The 27,969-nt window shown below is 42.5% G+C and overlaps 1 protein-coding gene across 4 annotated transcripts; it reads left to right on the top strand.

The window, feature by feature from the left end:
* Positions 1–27,741, top strand: LOC120304422 (sacsin-like). Of its 4 annotated transcripts, none has more exons than XM_039334936.1 (8): positions 1–120; positions 921–951; positions 2,449–2,536; positions 4,053–4,164; positions 8,534–8,680; positions 9,603–11,058; positions 11,856–11,944; positions 16,591–27,741. In XM_039334936.1, exons 2-8 carry the CDS (start codon positions 929–931, stop codon positions 27,336–27,338), a joined length of 12,663 nt encoding a protein of 4,220 aa, XP_039190870.1. In that variant the 5' UTR covers positions 1–120; positions 921–928; the 3' UTR covers positions 27,339–27,741. The 4 variants fall into 4 exon arrangements, with proteins under 4 accessions (XP_039190870.1, XP_039190871.1, XP_039190872.1 ...); XM_039334937.1 differs by having other exon boundaries at positions 6–124; XM_039334938.1 differs by having other exon boundaries at positions 50–116.
* Positions 27,742–27,969: the final 228 nt, after the last annotated feature.

Genomic DNA, 27,969 nt, shown 5'->3' with positions numbered 1-27,969 from the left:
CGCCGCTGACGGCACTCTGCTGATTGGGCGGAGGGGGCGTCGAGCAGCAGCTAGGATCTTTTCCTCTGGAGAAGCCACGGAGTATCGCTGAATTGACTGCCTAAAGACCGGGAGTGGTGTGTAGGTATTGATGGGGACCAGCGTGCCTGGTTTTTTTTGGGGGGGGGGGAGGTAAAGAGAAAAGGGGCTAGAACGGTTCAAGAAAGCAGGGCAGGATCTGAGCCAGCCGATAGGATCCCATCTCCCCATTAGTTCAATCCGAGAATACGATCCTAGCCCTGGATCGTGCGACCGGAATAGTTTGGGGAGTATCGCTTCGGGCAGAAACTGGGCACAGGTCTTTATGGGTTCTTTTAATTTCTATAAGGCAATCGCTTAAAAAAAAGCAAATTAAAAAAAACCCCAACAATAAATAGCCTTGCTACAGCGAAACGAAGAGGATCCGTATATCAGTAATTGCAGTGCCTCCGTTCGATGTTTCATTATTTGCCTGGATCTGAAAAATCCACTTTGAGAGAGGAGGGATGGGATTGTAACTGACGAGAATCTCCTGCGCTGGAGCAGAAATTGGCCGGCTGGATCACGTGCCTAATTGCGAATGAATTGATTCCAGATGGTGTGTCTTAAGTTTCGTTTTTGATGAATAAATGTTAGCGGGTTGATGGCCTTAAAACCTTAAAACAAATGTTAGCGGGTTGATGGCCTTGAAAGACAGTTTAGATTTCAGACAGTAATGGATTCCTCCTCTCAAATCGTTTCCAACTTTCCTAAAAATTGACATATTCCAGGTTTGCAGGGTGGCAATGGATCAAGTTCTCTTGGATTCATCCTAGAATTAATTTGCACTCAGTTCAAATCAATTGGTGTGATTATGTTACACCTGTATTTCATTTTTATATACTTTCTTCTTATTCCTGCAGGTTGAAGAATGTCTCAAAAGGAGAAAAAAAAGTAAGGATTTGTGTGTGTGTGTTTGTGTGCAGAGAGAAGGCAGAAGGATTATGGCTGGGGATTGTGAAAATGGCAATGCCACATACATGAGAGCAGGTGTAATGGTTGAAACATTGAACTACAATAGAGTGTGTTTACATCTATGCACAGGTTGTGCATGTGTAGGCGTGCATAGAGTTGCATATAACTTTCCAAGAGAAACATGAATGTGACATTATATTCCCATATAGGAGATTTTGGGTGATGTACATGCATACACACTTGGGGAGGAAGGCTTCAGATCCCAGCCTATCCTCAGCACAAGAACTAAGCTGGGATAGTGAAATAGTTGGATTAGGAGCAAGGAGAGAGAGGCAGGTTCTAATCTGCCTCAGTTTATTAGGTAAATCTGGGGCAGATATAATAATGTAATATTCAAAGCACTTTTTTTCAGAGTGTCTTCAGCTATAGTAGCTAATATTACCTTCCATCCAATTAAATATTATAATTTGGCAATATTTTTTGAGGGCCACTGGAGGCCAAGACTGAATTGTCCCACTGATCATAGCGCCATTTGATCAATTTATTTATTAAATTTAGAGATGCTCATCTCACTCTTAACCCCTTTGTTCTAGCCTTGGAATCGTCTTTTGAGGACAGGCTGAGAGAGAAATGGTGACGGGCTAAATGTGGCCAGAATACGATAATGGCTTAATGTGTTGTATGAATACAACCATATAAACCAGAGCTGACTAGTAAATGTATGTGGTAAACCTTGCCTGCTGTGCAATGAAGAAAACTGTTTATTAACAGAGTCAATAATTTAAAATTTAAATCTATGGGTAATTTCTGGGCAAAGTTTTAATCACGAATTATCTTGGCTGGCTCATATAATTTTATGGGGTATTATATTTGTACAGGTAGTCTTCAACCTAAGGACTACAATTGGGACCAGAATGTTTATTACTGTGGAAGGCAGTTGTTAAATGAGTCATACCCAATTTTATGACCTTTTTTTTGGCCAGAGTTGTTAAGCAAATCACTGCAGTTGTTAAGTGATCATGCCTCCACTGAGAAAATCCCGCTTCCCCTTTTGACTTTGCTTATTGGAGGCTGGATGGGAAAGCTGCAAATAGCAATATTATGACCCTGGGATGCTTTAACCACTGTAAATACATGTTTGTTGCAAGTGCCTGAATTATTATCATATGGCAGTAGAGATCCTGCAAGGCGTGTAAGTGCAAGGATGGGTCCTAAGTCACTTTTTACAATGATGTTGTAACTTTGAATGATTGCTAAATGAATGGCTGTAAATCAAGAACTGCGTGTATTATTCCCTTTTCTTTGGCCACGCCCCTGGCACCCGGTGATGTATAAGTGGTTGGGGGTCACCACAACATGGGGAACTGTATTACTGTGTTAGATGGATTAACTACACAATGTATCTGAATAGGCATTGCTGGAAGGTGGCTATTAGAAGGTCCTTATGCCCTGTACTGAAGTTTGTCTGTCTTTCAGGAAGGGCTTTCGGCAGAAACCGCCTCCCATCCTCAAGTATTTGCAGGGTATCCTTCGCAAATACCCAGATGGAGGGCAGATATTAAAGGTGGGTTAGTAAGAGCTTTAAACACTGGATTTTTTTGTCTTTGGAAATATTGACACAATAGTAGACTCTAGCTGCTTTGTTCGTTCATTCATTCATTGATTCATAATCACATTTATATAGCTGCTTATCACATTACATTTTGTTGCAAGGAACATGGTTCCTAATTTTAGAATATTCCACATTTTATCAGCAATATCTAAGGAGCGGTTTTGTTTTCTACTTGAAATAAAAGTAAGAAAAATATCCTACAGATATATACATGCATACACATGCTGTATGTATGTATGTATATATACGTCTATATATATGTGTGTGTGTATATATATACACACATACACACATATACATACATATATATATATATATATACACACACACACATACACATACTATAAAAAAATCACAGCACTTTTTATTTGTTTAAAGTTTAAAAAAAGGTATATGAACATAAGTAATTAGTCAGCTTGATGGTAATTTAGGTAATCTGGATAATTTGGAACCTACTGCTGAGTAAATATATAATTAATCTCTTTTAATCTATGTATTATTTCAACTTACCTTATAAAATTATTTGGAAACTATTGAGGGAATGATTAGAGTTAAAATATACATGAAAAAGGGGTGTGCGGACTCTTGAAAATTATATATTCAGTTTACACCAGGAATTCTGGGATTTTAGAACTGTTGTGCTATTCATGCTAAAGGAAATGTTGACAATTACAGTTCCCACCCTCATGTAGAACAACAGTTTAGGGAAATCAGGTGTTTTGGGGATGGAAACCATTTGTATTAGATATATTTTCATATACCTATTTCATTTAGTCATAAAATAATGTATAGGTAGACCCCACCTAATGCCTTCCTCATTCCTTAGAAGTGCTGAACAATAACTTTACAACTAATGACCACTTTTACAATCTTTGTAGCATTTTCATTCACATGATCGCTATTGTAGTCAGTATGCATTATGCTGTGCCTGACCTGTTTTTCTCCTTCCCCCATTGAGAATTGGAGAGGAAGGGATTATAAGAGAGTAAGCACACACACAAAGAATACATGGGGCTGTTTGTGTATCCCTGAGCACCATTGCTTTTAGTGCGTATTCACTATTCTGTCCCTGTTTACTCTCTTGCAATCCCTTCCTATCCAATGAATGTAAATATAAACATTAATTCTTTTGTTGTTACTCATCCCAGCAATAGATGAGCATTCCAAAGAATAAGGAAGTGAGGAAAAGGAAAGCACAGAACGGTCCTGCACATTTAGTCTCTTGTGTTTATCTCAGTGAGGAACTCTTGTGGATTGAAACTGAAGGAGATGGAGAGATGAGGACTAAAACCTTGGAAAGGAAGTCCCAGGAAATCCCAAGTCCTTTGGCAAAGAGTCAGGGAGGGGTATCTAGCACTTCCTCTCAGATGAGTTTTACAGGATGGTGTATTCATAAAGGCACAGCTTAATGTTTACTAGCTTCATTGTCTACCTGAATCTGCCTCTGATTTTCTGCCTCTTCTCAAAGGAGCTGATCCAAAATGCAGATGACGCAGTTGCTGAAGAGGTGATTTTACTCTACGATGAACGGAGTTTTGGAACACAAAGTCTTTTCTCCGATGGACTGGCAAGCACCCAAGGTATTGAGCAGAACATGTGGAGGACTAAAAGCTGTTCACCTTCACCCAGAAATAATTCCAGCTGTCAATTGAGGGGTCCTGATGGTGGAGATCTGTGTTGTGTGCCTTGGGGTGCAAAATCCTGACACACAGGCCTATGATCCATACTGAACTGATAGAAGGAAAATTGGATATATTATAGCACAAGAAGATTGCATTATTATGGGGTTTAAGGAATATTTTTCCATTTCTTTTACTTGTACATTGGACAACAGGGCCCCTGCACTTTCCAGGCAGCCAAGCCTGTTATCCCATTTAATTTGATGCTATCCTCCCTTCTTAGAAATAAAGAAATTACATTTTTAAAAGCCTCGTATTTTAGAGACAGTCCTCGACTAATTTGAGCCCAAAATGTCTATCGCTAAGTGAGAGAGTTGTTAAATGAATTTTGCCCCATTTTACAGCTTTTCTTGCCACAACTGAATCACTGCAGTTGTTAAGTTAGTAACAAGGTTGTGAATTGATTCTGGTCTCTCCGTTGACTTTGTTTGTCAAAAGGTCGCAAGAGATGATCACATGACCTGCACATCACATCATATGACACTGCAACCGTCATAAATATGAAACAGTTGCCAAACATCTGAATTTTGATCACGTGACCATGGGGATGCTGCAATGATTATAAGTCTGAAAAATGGTCATAGGTCACTTTTTTCAGTGCTGTCGTAACTTTGGAACAAAAGGTTGTAAGCCGAGGACTACCTGTATGAATTCTCACAAGAGAATGTGGAAAATGAAACTGGATTTTGGGGGTTATTTCTATCGGGTTCCTCGTGGTCATCCTAATTTAAGATGTCTATATGTACAGAAATCATCCCTCCGTCCCCACATCATCCTTTGAGTTCGTCTTTATTGGACAAGTCTCTCTTTTTTGTTTTTCCAGAAGTCATTTGCCATTGATTCCTTAACTACCTGGCTGTACCAGTGTTATGTTTAGCCTACATCCAAATAACGTGGGTGATGCTTAGATCAAACACACGTTCAGCTTGTAAAATCAATCTCATTTTATCAATCTTCGTTTACCAATGGCTGCTCTTCAGTTGGCTGAAAGGTAGTTTTTTGCTTTGGGCCTCTCCACCTGTGGCCTTGCGGCCAATCAAGATATTTCCATGTTGCTTTTGGCAGACAGGCATTTTTTTATTTCCCAAATGCTGAGACATTAGTTTTGTGATATGCATCACAGGGACAAGGGAATTTGGGGCATAGATTGTTTTTCCATTAGCAAGAACTCTTTCTCCACTCTGTCCTCTTGTGGCTGGCTTCCTAAGTGGCCTTGCCAGTAAATCTTTTTAGAACACAGCCACGTGGCATCAAGGAAAGAGTGTTTCCCCAGCGCAGGAGCTGGCAGAAAAGAACGATGATGTAAAGTGATGATGATATTTGCAACCCATATTCTGCCCATGCAGTGAATCCAAATAGGGGGTTCTGTCCTTAAATGCAGAAAGGGAAGGGTGGGGGGGGAATGCCTCATTTGGTATGCAGTTCCTGGCTACAGAAGACTGTTTCCAGGAAGCTGGTGAGATTAGAGGTCTGCCAGCAAGAATCATTCTTGGGTTACTTCTCATGCTGCTTTTGGTCAGTTTCCAATTCCCACGGTGTCATCACTTCCTGGGATCAGAAAAATGGCCACAAAAGAGCCATTCCCCCTTCTGGGGAGGAAAAAAAGGAGGAAGCAGGGGATCCTGGTGCCAGTTCTTCCAGCACCAAAAAGACCACCTCCCCACACCCAGTATAGAGATTGGTAAATTGAGGGGTGGGGAACGATGGCTCTTTTTACTTGTGGACTTCAATTCCCAGAATTCCTCAGCCAGCTATGCTATGCTGGCTCAGGAATTCTGGAAGTCAAAGTCCAAAAGTCATAAAGGGGCCATCATTCCCCACCTCTGCTGTAATGGAATGCATGGGTGACCCTGGGAGAAGAGGAGAGAGTCTGCCTAGGAAACAATCGGATAAGAGGGGCAGAAGCCTTCAGTTGCTTTAAGAGTTGCAGGAAGAAACTGAGGATGGACCTGACAGTTAAAATGGATCAAGCAGTTAAAAGTGGTGGGTGGGAAGATTGTACTTTTCAGACCTCTGTTAGTGTAGCCCTACAGTGAAGTAGTTCATCTAGTCCTGTTTCCTGTCTGGTTTTACCTGGGAGCGTTGGCAGTAGTTGAAGAGCTGCTGTTTCCTTTCCCAGGCAGATTGCAGGTCTGCAGTAGGTAGCCCCACAAAATAGCTGCCCATAGCTTCAGCAGCAGGACTCCAGAACTACTGGTATATGAGAATGACCTTGGGAGAGGGAAAGAAGAGATGTTGCCTAGGACATGATCAGATAAAAGAGGGTATAGTCCAGAGCTGCATAAGGAGCGGAGAAAGAGACTCAGAAGAGCCTCTCCCCTAAGGCTACAAAAGAGACAGCAGGAGACTTGTATTTTCAAAGTAGCAGGATTCTGTTAACGTACCTTTACAATAAACTAGGCTTAGCTCATCTGGTCATGTTTCCTGTCTAGCCCACTTGAGAATGTTGACAAGAAAGGGTTTTTGGAGGCTAATTGTATCTCTGAGTTAACTAGTTGGGTCCACAATTCAGGTTTTGATGCAAGTAGTCTTCATTTAACATCCACTCTTTCAGCAACTCTTCAAATTTACAGTGATGCTGAATGAGTGGTATTGAATGACCAGAAAAGATTGCAAACCTTGAGAAAAGGGGGAATGTGAGAAAGAAAGTCAAAATAACCATGCCTTGATGTTGTTTATTATAAGGTGGGACAGAGAGAAACTTGGATAAACTTTCAAGAGTCTGACTCTAGTCTATCTTACTATAATTATTTATTCCTAAAATCCCAACCTTGTCGTTTTTTTATTTGCCCTGCCTTGAAGGGCTAATAAGATACCACCAGGCTACAAAATTGGTTTTTTTCATTATTTCAGCTATGAGTGGGAATTTACAGACAGGAAGAATTATGTATGCATGCACACTTCTATGCTGTCCATCTTTCCTAGAAGCAACTCTAGGTGGCTTACAATCATAAAAATGATAAAACATAGAAACAATAAATATTAACACTCAAATTAATTTAAAATTGACAAGTTGGGAAGGAAGGGAGCAAGATGTGTATGGGGAGGAGATGGGGTTCTCTTTGTCCATTAACCATTTCCAGAATCAGCCCCCATCAGGGCCCAAGCCAGTTGGCAGAGCCAGGTCTTCAGGCCCTTCAGAAAGCCAAAAGCCCGGGATAGATCTCACCTTGGGAGGGGGCACAGTGTTCCATGGGACAGAAGCCATGGCAGAAAAGGCTTTTCCTCTGGACCCCACCAGCCAGAAATCCTTGACCAACAGGGTCTGTAGCATGCTGCTCCTGTTGGGGTGGGTGGCTGGGTCAACCCCATTGGGGTGAGAGAGTTCCTCAGATAGCCTGTACCCATTCCATGCAGGGCTTTCAAGGTAAGAATCAGCACCTTGAATTGGACCTGGAATTAACCTGGCAACTAGTGCAGCTTAAGGAACAGTGGTGCGACATGGGCCACTTTAGGGACTCCACATACTATCCGCGTGACTGCATTCAGTGCCAGCTGTAGCTTCCAAGTACTCTTCAAGGGTAGCCCCCCATAAAGCACATTGCAATAGTCAATGTTTTGTTGGCACTAGGAAGCATTCTCTTCAGAGATCAACCGCAACTTTTGCAAAATGGTCAAACAGCACAGCCGGAAAGCATGGGTGTGTGCAGCAGTAATTAGAGGGAGGTTTCTTACTCCAGAAGCTGCTGTTGTTCAGGGGTGGAGCCTTGACTGAATGACAGTTTTTGTTCTCCTGCGATTGGTTGGAGGTAATACTGACTGGCCTATTGGAATTCTCTGCAGACTCCCAATATTTAGAGGTTGGTGGAAATAAAGAAGAGGAGTGCATGGGGTAAAGAGACTGGAAAGTGGCAAAAGTGGACTGGGAGAGTGGAGTGGAATGGAATGGAATAGAATAGAATAGAATAGAATAGAATAGAATAGAATAGAATAGAATAGAATAGAATAGAATAGAATAGAATAGAATAGGACTTTATTGTCACTTATCAGCATACGTTAAAATAAAATTTTGTTGCATTCAGCTCTCAAAGGATAACTACTTCCAATATACACCGCATAAACATGACAAAAATTATGCTTATACCACATACACACACATATATGATACAGAGAAACAACACAGTCTAGTTCAGATGTATACATATACATGGCAAGAAAAAATAGATGTCCTTTGCAGGTGGAATACTACAAGGAATAAACTCTCTTTTACGACCCTGTAATCCCTTGTGTTAAAAAAGGAATATATGTAGTCCATCTTTTTCTTTCTTAGGACCTGCACTTCTGGCTTACAATAATGGCATTTTCTCTGAGGATGACTGGGAGGGGATCAAAAGTCCCGGCATCAGTCATAAGGAAGATGATCCATCTACTGTTGGTAGATTCGGCTTAGGCTTCAATTCTGTCTACCATATTACTGGTGAGTAGTTCTGCACATCTTGATTCAGGAGAGAGCAAATTTGAAACCGACATACATTTCTGAAAACATTTCTCGCGCATAATTTTTCCCTTTACCGCCACTAACAAAATTCTGAAGTGTTTCAAGAAAATGGAGTTCTGTGCTTTGTATATATGAAATCCAGCAAGACACATTCCTGGTATTTTAGATAAGAGAGGAGTTGCTTTTTTGTCAAAAGTATCCACATTGCCTTAAGTTAAAACCAAACAAATCACACTGTGCCGCCTGATTTATCAACCATGGCTTATCATTTATTGATTTGCACAAATCCAGCCAATTGTAGCATACTGTGAATGTAATAAGTGTGGTTTAGCACAATAAGGTTTGTATAGGTCACTAAGCCTTGATGTGATTTGCGAGGTTTGATTTAGCCCATAGGAATGGCTGCTAGAACCTAATGTGATATGTGAACATCCAATAAAGTGAAGACACTCTGGAACATTGTTGCTTAACCTCGACAATTTTAACGTGTGTATTTCAATTCACAGAATTATGGGAGTTGAAGTCCACATATCTTAAAATTGGAAAGGAAACGTTGTAGGGTGAAATTCAGCTCTGCTGAGTGCATTTGCTTTTTGCTTAGCAACAATCCAATGCTGGTTGCCCTTTGCCATTCCCTGCCATTTTCAACTTTGTTTTACACAATATTGTCCCTCTGCAATCACTTGGCTGTTCTGGGGATACATTGCCTGGTTATCTGGTCTACAACATTAATATTTCCTGGTGGTCCAAATATTAATCAGGTACAACACTGTTAAGATCCAAGATAAAATAAGGCAGTGGCTACTATTGGCTAATACGGGCTGAAATAAGAGGAGGAAAGTAATTGACATAGGAATGCTCATCGCATGTTTGTGAAACTAAATTTCTTCTCATCCTTCAGATTTTCCATCAATTCTCTCTGGTGAATTTTTGGGAGTGCTGGACACACAGCAAATAGCACTTGAGGAAGGAGGTCAGCTGTGGAATATAGAGGAATGGGAGGAGGCATCTGATCAATTCCAACCATTCTGGGCAACACTGGAATCCCTTGGTAAACCCTGCCCAGCAGTCAAGGGCCACTTCCCTGGCACCCTCTTTCGTTTTCCTATTCGGCAGAGCCCCTCCAAGATCTCAGACAACATCTACAGTGCACAACGGGTACAGGAACTGCTGCGCTCATTCTTAAATGATGCCCCCATTAGCTTGCTGTTTCTCAGGAACATCCAGAAAGTGACCCTGGGCATTGTTGGGTCCAGTGGTGCCATTTGTGAGCTGCTAAAAGCTGATGTCTCAGCTCGTCCATATTGTGAGTCAAATGCCATTCAGGACGTTCAAAAACCAATCAAAGCATCTCTGAACCAGGGTAGAAACAGAAGTATCTCAGAAATATTTGCTGATTACAGTCTTGGCGCCACACTGGAGACCAATGGCTGCATCAAAACACTTGCTTTACAAGGTAGTGGGGTTGCTAAAGCCACCAGCTGTGAGTGGCTCATATTGTCAGCAGAAGTAAAAAAAAATGCTCTCCCGAGATTGTGGGACCTGGCTGAAAAGGTGAGATCCACACCAGCATTATCCTTGGCCTACTGTTTGCAGGACAGATGCACCGGCCGCCTTAGCTGTGTCTTGCCTCTCCCAGCCACTGAGGAAAACGTCACTGGATTGCCACTGCACATCAGTGCTCCCTTTCAACTCACTGATGACAGGAGGCATGTGCAGTGGTCTGAGGAGGGGTCCCAGGCACAGGGGGCTGAGGGCCGTTGGAACCACTTACTTATGGAGGAGGTACTGCCTGTTGCTTATAGTCAAATGGTGGTGCTGGCCTCCTCCTGTCCTGGTGACCCATATGGGGCATGGCCAGACCCAACTCATAGCCAACAACTCCGGTACAAGCCTCTAGTAACTGAAATATGCCAGAGATTAAGGAACATGAAACTCTTGGTGAGGGTTGGAGAGGGGGACCCTCGCTTGCTCCATCCTTCTGAAGCCATCCTTTTGCCAAAGCCAGTCTTGGATAAGCCCATAGGCCCAGTGCTGGAGAAGGCCCTCCTTTTGGCAGGATCACCGCTGGTAGCAGCCCCTCCTCATGTGCGTCAAGCCTTGGTATTGGGTGCAAAAGATGGGACAGTAGTGCAGGAGGCCACAGCCAAGTTTGTGGGAGGGGCACTGCAACGTGCTGCCAACATCTGGAATTGGCTCACAGAGTCTGAGAAAAAGTTGTTATTGGAATATTTGGTTGAAGATGGGTGTTACCTGGAACTGAAGGATCTGCCCCTACTTCCAACAGCCAATGGGCACTATACCTGCTTTGGAGATGCTGGAGAGACCGTATTTATTGAGAATCCTGACTTTCCCAGGTGAGCAGCCTCCCCTCATTCCCTCCCCAAAATAGTCTAATTTTGTCTTCCCTTTCTTCCTCTTTCAGCATACTGTACCTCCTGATTTGATTATCTGAATTTAGTCAGGCTTGAACATTTGTTAAGGTAGAAATTCAAAATGCTTTAACTATAAAGGGAAGCAGAACTTTACTGATTTGTTCCAGAACCGCTGAAGGTCAGCGTCAAGAGATGCATTTAGAGATGTCACACTCTAAATCTTGGACTGAACATAACTTTATTTCCTAAGACATCTTATGTACTAGGCAAAGAAAATTAAATGGAAAGCTGCATCACTTTTTATGTATTTTGCCAGATAGACCTGGTACCATACTAAAAAAGTAAGAATGGTTGTTGACTTGTAGAAAATGTTTGTTTGTTTCGAAAAAGATGGAAGAAATTGTTCAGGGTAACAGACATCACCAAGCAGATGGCAGTGAGTGTGTGAAGGATTAAGCTTGCCAGTTTGCTAAATAAACCAGATTGACTTAATATTTGATGGGCCTGTGTAGTATTTACAACCTTAAAAGATACAGAGTAAGATCTTTTTTATTGACCTGGCATATAAGACAACTTTCTAAGGCATGCAAATCGGCTCCGAAGTCGGGGGTCGTCTTATACGCCGAGTCGTTTTATATGTCAGAAATTATGGTAGTTTCCCATGTATAAAATGACTTTCTGAGCATGCAAATCGGCTCCGAAGTCGGGGGTCATCTTATATGTCGAGTCGTCTAATACGCCGGAAAATACGGTATTAATCCTTTCTCTTGGTTTTGCAGAATTCTTTTGCCTGGTTTGGCCAACCAATTTCTTCCCAAAGATCTAACTCCTGTGTTGCTGAACCATTTGCAAGCAATTGCCAAAAAAAGTAAGCTGTTATCTTTCCCTTATGTGAGCCCCTCAGGCAAGGGAGGGTAATGGGCTGTGAGAATAACCTTGAGGAACAGAAAGAAGAGCCACAACTAAAATAACAGTAGTGTTGTCTTCGGTTGTGGCTCTCCTTCATGTGTATGTTCAAAGTAATTGTTCCATCCCATTAGAGTGGCTGGAAGCAGCCTTATCCAGTTGACTACAATTTCCACCACCTCTGTGGGATATTGGTTGCAGAGGATGGAGTTAATTGGATCTGCCTGAAGGACAATATGAGTGGGTCTTAGCATGTCCATGTAGACACGTAGCAGCCAGCTGCTTTCTGAGAACAAACCGCCCTAGAAGAAGGACAGTGAGCTTTTCCACACTGCAATTGCTACTCAGCATAGGATACACCTGATTTACTCGTGCAGTTAAACGCAGGAAGTCATTCTCCTCCTTTCTGGTTTTATTTTTTTATATATAAATATTTTATTAATTTTCTATTTTTACAATGGACAACATGTTGACTGGGTCCATTGGTAATTCAGTGGTACATTTTTAACTTCTTCAGACTAGATCTTCTTCCGGTAATAGACATTTTCCCACTAAGCAAATACAATTCTTGTTAATAAATATACAGTTGAATATCAGCATCTATTACATTTTTCTAATAATATCAATAATATCAGTTTAAAATATTTTTTCTAACCAAAACATATATTAATTGCATTTTCACTCAATATCCATTTATTCAGTCAGTATCCTATTTTCAATTTTTTTTCAGTTTTAATTTCCCATCCACGTTCAAAATATCTGAATGATTTATAATTTCAAAGCAAATTATATTTGGGTAACCAAAAGCTTCCCATATTCAAACTTCTTAGCATTTTCTTATTTCCCTTTTCATGCCTAGATATGATATTCTGATTACAAATCTTATCTATTTATAATGATACTTCTATTTCTAGCAATCTATTCTATTCAAACATCTAATTGATAATATGATATCCCCTCTAATAGGTCAAAGCTTCTGTTTTCTTCAGTCTTACTCTAGCTTTCTTCCTTTGCCAACTACCTTTCCAATTTAGTATATTTGAATCATCAAATAATTCTTCCTCTATTTTTGTGTATATAGTTTGGAATAAGAAAAACAATTTAATTAAAGTATTTTTGGAAGAACTTACTAGCCCATTGATATTTATTAAACAGCCTCCCTCTTCCAATTCCCCACCGTTCTGCTAATGGCTCTCCTTCCTTATCCTCAAGTATGCTCTGAAATCTTGGTTGGCAAAATGTATTTTCCATTTCCGATATTATCGTTATGTCTTCTAATTTTTCATTTGTCTGGGTCTGTCCATTACTTTCTTCCTTTAGAACTTCCATATTTGGGTCACCTTCCTCTACTTTTCCTTCTATTTTCTGGGTTGCTAGTTTCTTCTCTGTAGTTATTTTCTGAGTTTATAGATTTAAATTAAAAAATTGTTCTTTTATCTCTTTTGTGTTATTTTTAATCTCATCACGAGCTAAGGCAATTGTTTTTTGTATTGATTTCAACATGGAGAGAATTTCTATGATTCATCAATATTTTCTGGGTGGTATGTTAAACTGAGGCTTCTGGAGACAGATGTTAAGAGATCAAGCCCGACTGCTCTTTAGAAGGCCAGATCCTGAAGTTGAAACTCAAATACTTTGGCCATCTAATGAGAAGGAAAGATTCACTGGAGAAGGGCGTAATGCTGGGAAAGATTGAGGGCAATAGAAGAAAGGGATGATAGAGAATAAGGTGGTTGGATGGAATCACTGAAACAGTAGGCGTGAGCTTAAATGGGCTCCAGAAGATGGTAGAGGACAGGAAGGGCTGGAGGAACATTATCCATGGGGGTCGTGATGGGTCGGACACGACTTCGCAATCAACAACAACAACAAATAGAACATCCATTTTATTTTTTGTAAGTGGCTTTTATAGAGGTCTGTTTAAGGATTTAGAAAGTTTCAGTTAATTATCATTGGAGCTCCAGATTATCCAGCCAACTTGTCAGTTCATTCTTAAACCTCCCCTAAGCAAATATAAGTAAAATTCAAATTTTTCTGTCCAGTGAGAAATATATCTTTCTGTCCATGGAGAAGAAGGAACCATTAAAGGTTGTTTATGAATCAAGATTTATAATCCAAAATGTTCCATCATATCAGACAATAGTGTACATTTCTTCTACAGGTAAATAGTTCCACAATATAGTTATGAGAGTCAGTATTTGTATTCAAAGTTCAGACAGGCCAGTTTTAGAATAGTTTATCATCTCTGCCACACAGATAAGCAGCCCTAAAGTCTTTTTCCTTTTCTCAGGTGCAATCTTCAAAAGTGAAATCTTCCAAGGCCAGTCAGAGTCTTATCTAAGTCTGAGCTTCAAGCCAGGTTTCTTTTAGGTATAAAAAGTTGTAATGCCATAATTCACTACTAGATGTCATTGATGCCATATTGCAAACTTTTCAGGTCTCTCTCTCTCTCTCTCTCTCTCTCTATTTTTTTTAAGTTCTTAAAACCACTTTTAGTCCCCAAATTTCATCCCTAACTAATTAATTCACCGCTTTTGGGCAGTTTTTTTCAGGAAGAGGTCTTAAAATCATAAAGAGAGGATCAGGTCTCACCCAGTTTCATCCACGTTGCTGTAATGTTACTTGTTGTTGCTTGTTTCCTTTGGTTGTCAGCAGCTTCTGACTGGCTATGCGAATGTAGCCAGTCTTTCCCATACCGGTTTGGAGGGCTTCTTAGGATCAAACGGAAGGCTGCCACTCTCCTGCAATCAGTGAGGGTCCCCTCCTTGCTCATTGCCTCCTCAGGGCTACTTTTGACCCTTTTCAGAGTCCCCAACAGGGCAAAATCGAATGCGGAAGATGGAGCCCCATCTTCCTGCGGCCGTTCTGCTGCAATGTCAAACCAGAAGTCCCTTTCTGATTTTAATTTGTGGTTTTGTAAAGCAAAGGATAGGAGGAGGATTCGTCTACTCAGGATTTAGGATTTTCTTCCAATAGAAAACAAAGGGCAAATGCAACTTTCTCCAAAAGGAAGTCAAAGACTCTTTCTAGATACTTGTAGAGTGAGCTACACATTTTGATTTCTGGCCACAAAAGTGCCTTCAGATGACATTTGAGTATGTGGGACTGTCAGAACTGTTTTGGATCAGGCCTAGAGTGCATGTAATAGACCTACTTGCTGCAAAGTCTGAAAAGTAACCTTTCCAATCAGAAACGTGGCTTGAACCTAAATCTCCTTGCTTCTAGACTAACATTCCATTAGCCTTTAGCACAGACCAAAAATACTTCTGGAGTTAAGGATGGAGTTAATTGAATATATCTGAAGGACAATATGATTGGGTCTTAGCATGTCCATGTAGACACATAGCAGCTAGCTGCTCTCTGAGAACAGACTATACCTAGAACAGACATGTCAAACTCGTGACGTCACGCAACGTATCGGGATGGTTTTGGCAATGGGGTGGGCGCAGCTTCTGAATGACATGTCTGGCCCGCAGGCCGGCAGTTTGACACTCCTGCCCTAGAAGAAGGATAGTGAGCTTTTCCATATTGCAATTGCTAATCAGGTAGGATACACCTGACTTACTGGTGCAGTTAAAAGGGGAAAGTCGTTCTCCTTTTTGGTTTTAATTTATGGTTCTGTAAAGCAAAGGGTAGGAGGAGGATTCGTCTTCTCGAGATTCAGGATTTTCTTCCAATAGAAAACAAAGAGCAAATGCAATTTTCTCCCGAAGGAAGTCAAAAACTTTTTTTGTAAGTTATAGAGTAAACAAGACGTTTTGACTTCTGGCCACAAAAGTGCCTTCAGAGGTCATTTGAGTATGTAAGACTATCTGATCTGATTTGGATCAGGCACAGAGTGCATGTAATAGAGCTACTCACTGCAAAGTCTGAAAAGTAACCTTTCCAACCAGAATCGTGGCTTGAACCTAAGTCTCCTTGCTTCTAGACTAACATTCCAATAGTGCGTCAGCATTCTCTTGTTAGAATCATCAAATGCAATTAGCTGGAAAATTAGTATGGTACCTCTGGAAGAGAATATTTGTAGCTCAGGGTTGGGGGCCTTAGTGCTGAGGGGTTCTTGGTGCACTGATGAAGTTACCTAGTTGGGTAATGGAATGTCTGCAAGAAAACAATCATGTTCAGAGATCTCCAAGGACCCCACAACAGCATGATCTCAAACCATTCAGAGACGTTTGCGATATAGCCTTTAGCACAGATCAAAAATATTTCTGTAAATCTTTAGCTCCAACAGAGATGTCGCAAAGGTGCTTTTTCAAAAGGCAACTGAACTTTGTTTTCTCTTTGAGGAATATATTTTGCTACTCATCCAAGAAGCTTCATCAGTTCTGATTGGATGGTGGGGGGAATGGAAGGATTAGTTCTGAAGAGAGACTATCCAGTCAGAACTAACTCTTAAGGTCAGAACTGGTCTTTTTATCCCCCCACCCTCCAGTCAGAACCGATGAAGCTTCTTGGATGAGAAGCAAAACTTTTTCCTCAAAGAGAAAATGAAGTGTAGTTGCCTTTTGAAAAAGGACCTTATGACTGAGAATCTCCAAAGACATTCCTCCAACAGAGATGCACAAACATTGGTACTTGATCCTTGTGTCTTTCCTGTCTCTCTAGGGTTATTCAAAAATCTGGTCTCCTTGAATCAAGCCATCATTGAGAAGAATCTTCCCAGAGCTCTCCCGAGAGGTTGGGTCAGCAGCAAATCTGTTCCTGTTATTTGGAGCCCCAGTGCATATCCTGGCGAACCTCCCCTTGAGTGGATTTCTGCTTTCTGGACTTTCCTGGCACACCATGCCTCTTCCCTGGAACCCTTTGAGGGATGCCCGATAATACCACTGACGCCTCTGTATAATTCTCTCAATGGCATTCAGTTGGCTCGACTTTTGCCCCAACCCACCCTCATATTCCAAAGGCATAATGGGCACTGTTTGCCAGACGCAGTGGCTAAAATTTTGGAAGTGTTGGGCTGCACCGTGATCCAGAAGTGGGACTCCAGTTGGTCCCACCACCAACTAAAAGAATATGTTCTAGAACCCACACCTAGCAATGTCCTGCAAGTTTTTGTCCATCTGGGAGTAGCAAATGTAACAAACCACCTGACATTTTTGTCCACCTGCCAGATTGAAAGCTTGAGTGCTTTTCTCTCTACAGCTGTCTCATTCTCTCAAAAAGATATCGGAGTCCTCACTAAATTGCCACTCTTCTTCAAGATGCCTTCTCTTCTTCCACCTTCCAAGGCAGCCTTGGTATCAGCCCAGGATTATTTGGCTTTAGAAAAGACCTTGGTTCCACCAGTGCCTACAAATCTCTTGACTCCAGAGCCTGTGCTCTTGTGTCGCAATGAAGCTGAACGATGCTTGCTCTTCAAAATCCGCAGAAAGCTTCTGGGGACGCCGGATCTGTGCTTGCTGTGTGTCCGAGCAATGAAGAAGGGGTCCTATGCCAATCGGACTGAGGATGCCAAGCAATTCATGTTGTGGTTATTGCGCAATGGAGATACACTTTTTAGCCAGAGCCAAGAATTACAAGCTTTGTGCCATGATCTTCCATTTGTGGATTGCGGATCAACAGAATTGCTTCGTCCCTGTCATCTCTACGATCCAGAGAACAGCACATTGCTGGCTTTATTAAGACCGAGCCATTTTCCCAAAGGGCCCTTTCAGGAGCAAGCAATGTTGCGAATCCTTCGTACGCTGGGTCTGAAATCAGATCTTAGTGCTGTCTCTCCAGCAGATGCAATAACTGCTGCAAGGGAAGTGGCTGTAAGTGAAATGGCAACTGCCAAGGCCAAATCCCAGGCCCTTATCCGGGTTTGCAATGAGAGTCCCCTACTGTCACGTTTATCTCCTGAGATGCTGAAGCAGCTGAGGTCCTTGCCTTGGGTTCCTGCCATCAATTCCTCTAAGCTTGGGCCAGCTGGAGTCTTCCTAGCACCTGAATCAATTCGTTCAGAGAGGTATGCAGGTCTTGTAGGACAGGTCATGGGACTGACAAATGCTTTTTGGGCCCACGCTGCAGAAGAATTGGGCCTGGAACGCTTACCTCCTCCAGAAAAGGTGATGGAAAACTTAGCTGACCTGGTACAAGCCTATTGCCCTAAAGAGACACCCCTGTTAACTGCAAAGTTGCGTAGCATCTATCAACACATGCAACAGCATCTCTTCGATTTCCCGCATCCACCCACGTACACTTCAGTGTGGAATGGGAAGGGCTTCTCGTGGCCAAAAGACGTGGTACTGTCCTTTCCTAATGATTTGGACTTTGCACTCCTAATGCCACGAGTTCCTCCGGATTTCCAAGACTATAGGCAGCTTTTTGCAAAATGGGGTGTCCAGCAGTCACCCAGCGAGAAAGATGTAGACCAGGCTCTTCGTAAGCTGGCAGAACAAATCAATGCCAGACCAAAAGGGGGTACACAGGCTGAACTACTCCTCTTCATAGCTGTCTTGGACTGGCTTAGCAATCAAGGTCACCATGGGGAAGAGGAAATGCTTATACCGGTGCAGATCGTAGGTTTGGTTGGTTTTGCTCTTCGCCCTGCCAGTTCAGCACTGTATTGTGACATGGATCGTGCCCATCTTGCTGATTTGGGTGGAGACCTACCCATTTTGGTGCATGAAGCGGTTTCTTCTGCCACAGCTGCTTTCTTTGGGGTGGAGATGATGAGTACCAAGTTGTCAGGCTTAGAACTGTTTGAGGCTTGGGGGCCTTCAGAGCCTGTCACTCTCCGGATCCGTAACATCCTTCGGGAGTACAGCCAGGATGCTGATGTGTTTCAGGAACTGCTGCAGAATGCCGAGGATGCCGGTGCTCAGACTTGCCGCTTCTTAATAGACCTCCGGCAGCATGACACTACTAAAGGACTTCTGGATCCTGGCATGGCTACTTGCCAAGGCCCAGCCCTTTGGGCCCAGAATGATGCACTGTTTACTGAGGCAGATTTCTCCAACATTACCCAACTAGGTGCAGCCACCAAGGAGCACCAGGAGGACAAGATTGGTCGCTTTGGCCTAGGTTTCTGCACTGTCTACCATATGACTGATGTGCCTTTCCTTCTCAGTGGTCACACTGTCCTCATCTTTGATCCCAATATCACCCATCTCCAAAAACATATCCGTGGTTCAGTCCGACCGGGCATCCGTTTAAATTTGACCTCCACAGTTGCTGCTTCATTTCCAGAGCAATTTTGGCCTTTCAGAGGGATCTTTGGATGTCGAATTGGAGAGAAATACCAAGGCACTCTGATCCGTTTGCCTTTCCGCACTGAACAGGAGGCCAAAGAATCTCAGATATGCCCTGAGCCATTTGGACCCAGCCGGATCAAAGGACTAGAAACTGGTTTCCAGGAGATGTCCCAGTACCTGCTGATTTTCTTGCATAATGTGCAGGAGGTATCACTCTCCTGCCTTGCACAGGGTTTCAGTTCTCCAGAGGTTGTGCAGCCACTGGCAACAGTAAGCCGAGAAGTACTGAATGAGATGGGCTTTGCCCTTATACGATTAAGAACAACTTGGCAATCAGCTGTGAATATTCACCATTTTCTGCTTCATGCATGTTCAGCTGATGGAGAAGCTGAGGAACTATTCAGAAAGGGAAGAAAAAGGGGTATCCATTTCTTGCCTCCTTCTGCTAGGGTAGCCTTACCACTCCGCCCTAGTACCACCATTGGACGATGGCTCCCGGATATACGTGGTTTTAAAGGCCGTGTCTTCTGTTTCTTACCTCTTCCCATTGAATCGGGTCTCCCACTGCATCTCACAGCTCCCTTCGCCGTGCTTAGTAATCGCAAAGGACTCTGGGATACCACAGAAAAGGGCCAGTGGAATATAGCACTGCTACGAGATTCAGTGACAGCTGCATGGCTTGGGGCACTAACTCAGCTCCGAGACATGTACAAACAAGAACTGCTGGAGGACTACGAGTATTATGATTTTTGGCCTGATATATACAGTACCAAATATCCTTTCACTGAAGCAGCCAAAGCCTTCTATCAAGCGCTAATCAATGGAGTAAACGGGGAGCAGCCAGTTCTCTTCTCTGATGGACAAAAATGGCGCCCACTTAATCATGCTTGCATTTTGGATGATGATATCATTTGCGAGACGCAACTGAGTTCTATAGCAGTGAGAGCCTTCTCGTTACTCTTACCAGAACCACAGATTGCAGTTTCTCTTCCAGAGAAAGTTAAATTGAGCTTTAAAACCTGGACCCCAAGAAACAGCTCAGTGCTAAACACTTATAATTGGGCACGGTTCCTTCAGGAGCTTGCTTTACCCAATCTTGCTAAGCTTGTAGTGCCTGATCGTAATGCCCTGATTCTTCGTGCCCTAGATATGAATGATGCCGGGGTGAATGAGTGCCTGAAAGCCCTGCCTTGCATTCCTGCTACTCCAGATGAAACGCTGAAAACCATTAAAGAACTTGTACACCCAGAGGGCCATGTTGCACCTCTTTACTGTCCTAAAGATGGCTGCTTTCCTATGGGTGAAGAATTTCTGAAGCCAGAGAGGCTGTTGCGCTTGGAACATCTTGGCATGACCAAAGATTGGGTGGCAATGGAAGAACTGATAAATCGAGCCCGAACTGTGGAGGCTTTGTGGCATCAGAACCCCGACAAAGCATGCCAGAGAGTCTGCTGTATCTTGGACCTCCTTGATGGCCATCTCCAGGGAAGTTCCAGAAATACTACACAGGTTTTGTTTAGGGATATTCCCTTTTTACCGGCAGTGCTTCCTGGGAATATGCGTAAAATCTGCTGCCCCAGTGAGATTTACTACCACAAGCTGAATTCCTTAGTACATTTGATTGAACCAATCCTGGACAAGGAAGCCCTTGGGGGAAACTCCAAGCTCTCTAAGGAGATAATGGAATTCGTAGGAGTGAAATGCAAACCATCTGTAACTACAGTGCTAAAGCAACTGGAGACAGCATCCTTTTGTTCCAATGCCCTCTCCAAAAAAATGTTGGCTAAGATGGCCCAAGATTGCTATGCTTTTCTCAATGATGTAGTCCAGAACAATGAAAGTAGGGTAGAGGTAGCACAAAAGGCACAGACATTCCCTTTCATCCTGGTCAGTGTTGGCTTTGTGCCGGTATGTAAAGTGTCTCACAATCTGGCTTTCGACGCTATTCCATATCTCTTCAAATTGCCTGAGGAGTACTGGCAACAAAAGAATCTGTGGAAGTGTATCGGTCTACGTGATGTATTTACCTTGGATGATTATGCTTCTGTTCTGGAAACCTTGGCTGAGGATGCAGCTGGACAGCCACTTTCTGTAGAAAAACTGGAAATTGTACTTAGGTTGATCACTGCAGGACTTGCTGGAGTTTTGCCAGAAAATCAACAACTGGATTCTTATTTGTCCCAGAAAATGTTTTTCCCAGACCAGGACAAAGTCCTACGACAATTGCCTAAGCTGCTGTTTGATGATACTCCATGGCTCCCACGTGAGAGTGGAACACCGTTTTGCCATAGTATGATTCCACGGGAAATTGCTGTGCGCTGCGGCATATCGACCAAAAAGCACCGTATACTGTCCAAGCAACGGATTCAGAAATTTTCTCTCTGGGGCACAGATTTTGGAGCTAAGGAGGACTCGTGTACCCGCCTGTCTAACATCCTTCGGGAGTATTCCTCTTCACAGGATGTGCTGAAAGAGCTGCTGCAGAACGCTGACGATGCTGGTGCGAGTGTCATCCATTTCCTTTGGGATCGCCGCCAGCATCCAACAGAGCGTGTTTTCAGTGATGACTGGAAGTCTCTTCAAGGTCCAGCCCTCTGCATCTATAACAACCGGACCTTCCAATTGAGCGATATTGAGGGGATCCAGCGCTTAGGCCATGGTGGCAAAAGAGGAAGGCGGGATGCTACAGGAAAATATGGTCTGGGATTCAACACTGTTTACAATTTGACAGATTGCCCTGCATTTGTCACAGGGGATAGAACACTATGTGTCTTTGACCCCACGTTGCGTTATCTCCCAGAGTCTGATGAGGTTTCACCTGGCGCAAAGTACAATCTCACAAAAGGTTTCAGAGAGGCCTTTTTGAATGTTTATGACACCTTTTTGCCTGATGTGTTTGAGTTGGAACAGGGCACACTTTTCCGGTTACCCTTGCGTACTTCTGCAGGGGCGGCCTTCTCTCCTATTTGTCAGAAATCTGTGTCTGAGATAGATATGGAGAATATGTTGGAAGCTCTTAAAGAAGACGCAGAATGTCTCATGATGTTCCTCAATCACATTCGCACTGTAATTTTCTCTGTTATGGGTGAGGAAGACAGGAAACCCAAAGAGTTATTGCGGGTTGAAATTGAAGGAGGGGAGCCTGGAAGGCTCGAGTACCAGAAACATCTGCAGCAGAGAGCTGCAGCAGGAGGCCTGGAGATGAGCAAACCAGTAACCGTCTTCTACAAAATGAAGATCAGCACTAATCTCTTGCGTGATCCCAGCATCTGGTGGGTTGGAAGGCAAATTGGAATGGACAGCCCAGAGACCATAGAGGGCATGCTACTGCCATATGGTGGTGTAGCTGTTTGTCTTAATAGACAAGTGTGTGGAAGGGCTTTCTGCACATTGCCCCTGCCAGGAAGGACAGGCCTTCCAATCCATATCAATGGGAACTTTGATGTGGATTCAGCTCGGCGTGACTTGAGGAAAGATAGCAGTGAAGGGGATGTCAATTCAACCTGGAATAGGTTACTCATGCAATACCTGCTGGCCCCTTTATACGGCCAGTTACTTAAAAACCTGTGCCAGACACTGGGGAGTGAACCATTGAAATTCAACACACTGAAGGCATGTCATGATTACCTTGCTTGGAAGTATTTGCAATATTTCCCAATTGTGACGAAAGATGTATCTCCTGTTTGGCAGCAGTTAGTGATTCATCTGTATAAACTGATGCATGAAGACCAGGTTCCATTGTTGCCAGTTTATCAGAAAAATGTTAATTACAAAAATGCCCGTAGAATTGAAACAATAAGTGTGTGTTGGAGTGCACCCAAAGAAGAGGATTCCACCAGAGGCCCCTATTTCCTGAAGAATACAATAGAGGATAAAATTCTTGAGTGCACTCTTCAGGAGCTGGGTATGAGCTTGGTCCCTGCCTTTGAACAACTACAAGAGATACATGACCAATTTGTTATGGCGGAAATTGATGTACTGACTCTCGATTCTCCTTCCCTCTGTCATTTTTTGAAGAGTGTGCTCAACTTCTTACCATGCTCACTAAATCAAACTCCTGTAAAGAATAGTTCCAATTGCTTTGCTCTCCTAACCTTCTCTCTCAGTGGACTGTGCTCTGATGATGTGAATTGCATGAAAGGACTTCCATTACTGTTGACCAATGATAATGTGCTGAGATGTTTCAACCAACAAGAACCTGTTTATCAGAAGAGCAGTGCTTCTGAGCTTTTCCCACATCGTCAGCATTGTTTTTTTGCCTTTGCAGATTACAATCTAAATCAGCTTCTATTAGAAATGGAATTCCTGAAGAAGTTTACTTTAGATGAATCTGTGGCTTACATACAAGAGATGTTGACACTGGATAGCTGGGGTAACGATAGCAAACGCCAGAAGAGTTGGTTAGGGGAAGTGTGGAAGTTCTTTGAAAGTCAAATCTGTGTGACACAGAATAAGGAAAAAAGGAACGAGCTATTTGCAAAGCTCATTTCCCTCTTCAAAGGATGCACTCTGCTCCCTGTCTATGGTTCCAGTATGTTGATTCCTCTTGAATCCCTTGGTACGTTGATACCTAATAACTTAAGCCCAGTTTGTGAAATTCTTCATAAGCTGGGCTTTGCCAAATTAGATAAGTCCCTGTTGCCTCCAGAGTTGACTGTATACTGCATCAGTCCAGAGCTAGTGAAGATTGAAGACCCTATAGTAGTACTGGAGCAACTGTTTACCCACAGTAGCCTCTGCTGGAATAAACTCGATTCATTTGATTATGATTTACTCTTGAGATTTCTCTGTAAGGATCTGGAAAAGTTAAATAATCAAGCATTATTAGCAAAACTGAAAGCTTTGCCCATCTTTGAGACATATCAAGAAAAATATGTATCACTAGTTTCATATGATAAGGTCTATCGTCTGGTATCCAAAAATCCAAAGCTCTGTGAGAACTTTTTGGAACTTTATGAATTGGATGGAAGGACTGTTTTACTCAAGGACACCAGTTGGAATCAAAAGTTGAGCAAGTGCTTTGGTATTGGAGAAATGAATGATTTGCAACAGTTTATGCTACTTTTACCTCAGATACCCACTCTTCCTGAGGCCAAAGTACTGGAAGCCTTGAAGTTTCTCTTCATCATCATGTCACACTATGATGAAGAGTATGAGACCCAGAAAGCAGTTGTGGTGTCAACATTCAAGTCCTTTGCCTTCATTCGGGATGAGGAGAATGTGCTGCGTCTTGTATCATACTTCTATCAAGATGATACAGTTTTTCAAGAGTTGGGATTGAGCTCTCGATTTGTACCAGAGAAATTCTATGGTTCAATGCGTCCAATCAAAAAGTGGGAAGTGAACATGTTTTTATTGGATGTGGGTTTGCAGGAGGTGATTTCTGAGGAAGATTTTTTGAAATGTGCTATCCAGGTTGAACGAGAGGCATTCAGCAGCGGTTCCACGTCTGAAAATGTTCGAGGAAAAAGTAAAGCACTCTTGAAATATCTATTTTCCAGAGCAAAAGATGAACTGTCTAATTCCTTCCTGGCAAAATTGTCCAAGATCCATTTCCTTGTACCACGTCTCCTCCCTGATAAACTGTGTAGCCTTCATTTGCCATATGCCCCTTGCAGATCTCCAGTGGCACCCCAAGGTTCTTTGTACTGTTCAAAAAATGTTGCACTCTTTTGGACCTCAGCAGTTGCTTTCTCTTTTAATGACTATGTTGGAGAAGAAGGTAGGGATGTTTTCAAAAAACTTGGAGTGATATGCACAGTACCTACTGAAGTGGTCTTGAAAAATTTGAGCAATGTCTGTCAAGTAACCTGTAATACACTAGAAAATAAGGAAACTCGGGCAGAAGTTCTAAAATGCATGTACAAATTCCTGTCAGAACAGGAAGAAATAGATGTGAATTCCCTTAAAGGCCTTCCTGTGATACTGACAGATGATAATGAAGTAGCTACGGCAGAAAATGTGGTGGTCCATTTGCAGAACTCAAATGACTTTCGGCCATACCTGTACATGCTGCCATCCAAGTTAGGGGTATATATAGATGTCTTTGAAAAGTTCGGAGTGCAAACTGAGCCAACCATCTATCATTATGCCAGTGTTCTGGCCAGGATCCAAGAAGAGACTACAGAACGGACGAAACTGCAGGCCAATCTTACTAAAGCAGTGCTCAGGGCCACTCAGTTTCTCTTCCATCTGTTGGAAGAAGCAAAGGAGCCAGTGGATTTCTCAAAGCTGCAAGAACTTTATCTCCCTTGCATTGATGGGAAGCTATATCCATCAAACACTTTAGTATTTAGTTTCTACCAATCTGGCCAAGAACCCCTTGCTTTGAAAAACACACTTCGCTTTCTGGTTGATCTCTCTGAATGTTCCATATCAGCGGACAAGTATAGGCAGTGGAAACTTCTGCGCTTGCTACCTGAAAATCTGCGCCCCAAGTATTTCAATAACATTGTTGAAGAACAACTAGAAGAGACCTCTCTGAAACTGTGCATGTATCGGGAATACTGTGAGTTTCAGAACAGTCTCAAAGAACTTCTGGTTTCTCTTGATTTCCAGAATGCGCTGATTGCGCTACTGAAATGGCAGAGTAAAACGGAAGAGATAGAAGACATAAATGACGGACTCTTCTCTCCAGATCAGCTAGAAGTGGTGTGCTGTGAAAAGCTCTGCATTGTAATGGTCTACAACCTGCAACTTTTAGGGGAAACTGAACGTGTCAAGACAGTGCATGTTGCAACAACACCAGATGGCAAGACAAAGATTTACCTTACTCACCAGGAAAGCATGAGTCGGCAAGAGGGAATACATATTTTCTCAACTCTAGCCATTGAAATTAATAAGCTTTTGGGAGAAAGACTTCAGCCAGAAGCTATGGGGATCCTCATGGAAATTCTAGCTTGCGAAAGACCTAAAGATACTGCTAAAGTCCTAGAGAAACGCAGAGTGCCCCTATATCAGCAAGGAAACCTAAATGCTTATGACCTTCCTCCTCCAGGAGAAGATATCCCTGAGGAATGGTATGACAGTCTGGATATGAGCATTCTGCATACCTTTATGAAAGGAGATTATGTGGGCTATCTGGCTTCTTCCCAGCCCAAGGAGCATTACCTGTATGCTGTTGTCCTTGAAGTACTTGAGTCACAGAAGAATGGTGCTGGTCAAATACACAGATATCGTATTGACTTGGGAGGAGGTCGGCAAGAAGAAGTGACTGCTTATGACTTGTACCATTTCAAGAGAAATAAGCCAGTCTCCGATTCAAATAAAATGATAGTGCTGGCCGCAGTTTCTGCTTATGCTGCCCAAGTAGTAAGACCAGATATTAATGAGTATTGGCATCACCGGCCACTGAGCGAGGTGAAGAAAGAGATAGATGCGTGCCTAGATCAAGTTTGGAGACTTTCAGAAGAGGAGAAGAAGAAAGCCCTTAGAAGATTATATCTATGTTACCACCCAGATAAAAATCTTGGCCAGGAAGATTCTGCTAATGAACTCTTCAAATATCTTAAAGAAAAGATCAAGGAGATGGAGAAGGGAATGAGGTCAAATGGCTCCTGTGGAGGATCCAAAAGTAGCAATTCCTATCACAGAAACTTCTCAGACTGTTGGAGTGAATGGGATCAGCAAGCTCATCAGCATCAACAGAGGCACTATGAATTTACCAGAAGTGGTGGTGGTGGAGGAGGAAGAGGAGGAGGAGGAGGCAGTTATGATTTCTGGTCATACCATCGATGTGGACCAAACTCTTCAAAATCACAACCAAATCACTGTTTCCTGGAGGCAAAGCGTTGGCTCCGGCAAGCAGAATGTGATCTGCACGTAGCAGCCAGCATTGCTGGAAATGGCAGCACTGAATGGCTGCTATATATGACTTTCCGGGCTATGGAGAAGACTCTGACAGCAGTTGAGTACAACCAGGGAGGTGGCTTTGAGAGGAATCTCTCTCTTGCAAAGCTGGCTGATAAGGCAGCATCTTATGGATGTGAGCTGGCTAAACTTCCTGAGCAGATAGATGTGCTCAGGGAACATGGTGTGGATGACAAGATAACACAGTATCCCAAATATCATACTTTACCCACCATTCCTAATGAGGCCTTTTCTGCCTGCAAAGAGCAGGATGTGCTATTGTCAGCTTGGGAGATCTTAAACATGGTAAAGAGATGGCTTGGCCTCTAAACAACCTCCCATCCAATAAATATTAGAAGCTGGGAGAGACTATTGTATATATAATGCAGCAGTACCTGTAAAGACAATCTTGCAGATAGTTCTAAAATGAGAAATGTTGTTCTCTAGGAAAAAAAGTAGCCTCACAGAACCTGTATTCTTTATAGATGATAAAATAATAGGGTGCCTGTGAAAACAGTATGCATATTCTTTAATATGGACATTCCATTTTTTTTGTCTTTTGATAAGTTGCTTTAATAAACTTGGCTTTTTTAATAACCTGAATACCCAATAACTACTGTAAAAGTGTTTTTCCCAATGGAGGTGCTTACTAAAATTGTCGTGACTAAATGAGTATGTGCCATCAAGTTGGTGTTGATTCTTCATGTCAAAATAAATTTTTTCCCATAATCTGTCCCTTATCTGGTCCTTCAAGTTTTTCAGTGGCGCACCAGTGGCGCACCACTGCCACTGGTTGCTGCTGATTGTTCAATGGTTATAAGTTGAGGAGTCGCTATAGTGTAATGTCTTATATTTTGGTTCGCTATTTACAGGGAATGTGTGTACTGTACATATTTTTATATACATACAGAAAGGTCATCTGTAGTTTATTGCACATCTTGACTTAGCTACAGACACAGTG

This window comes from Crotalus tigris, unplaced genomic scaffold (genome assembly GCF_016545835.1).
Source record: "Crotalus tigris isolate CLP2741 ecotype Arizona unplaced genomic scaffold, ASM1654583v1 scf7180000017639.5415321, whole genome shotgun sequence".
Classification (NCBI taxonomy): domain Eukaryota; kingdom Metazoa; phylum Chordata; class Lepidosauria; order Squamata; family Viperidae; genus Crotalus; species Crotalus tigris.
The sequence above is the reverse complement of the archived record's forward strand: the minus strand, read 5'-3'. Positions and strand labels throughout refer to the sequence as shown.

Bases quoted from the DNA above. Each gene is read 5' to 3' on its own strand.
- LOC120304422 (XM_039334936.1), top strand. From the start codon at position 929: ATGTCTCAAAAGGAGAAAAAAAA. The intron at 2,537-4,052 runs GTGGGTTAGTAA...CTCTTCTCAAAG, and splicing joins ATGGAGGGCAGATATTAAAG to GAGCTGATCCAAAATGCAGA. The intron at 8,681-9,602 runs GTGAGTAGTTCT...CTCATCCTTCAG, and splicing joins TTCTGTCTACCATATTACTG to ATTTTCCATCAATTCTCTCT.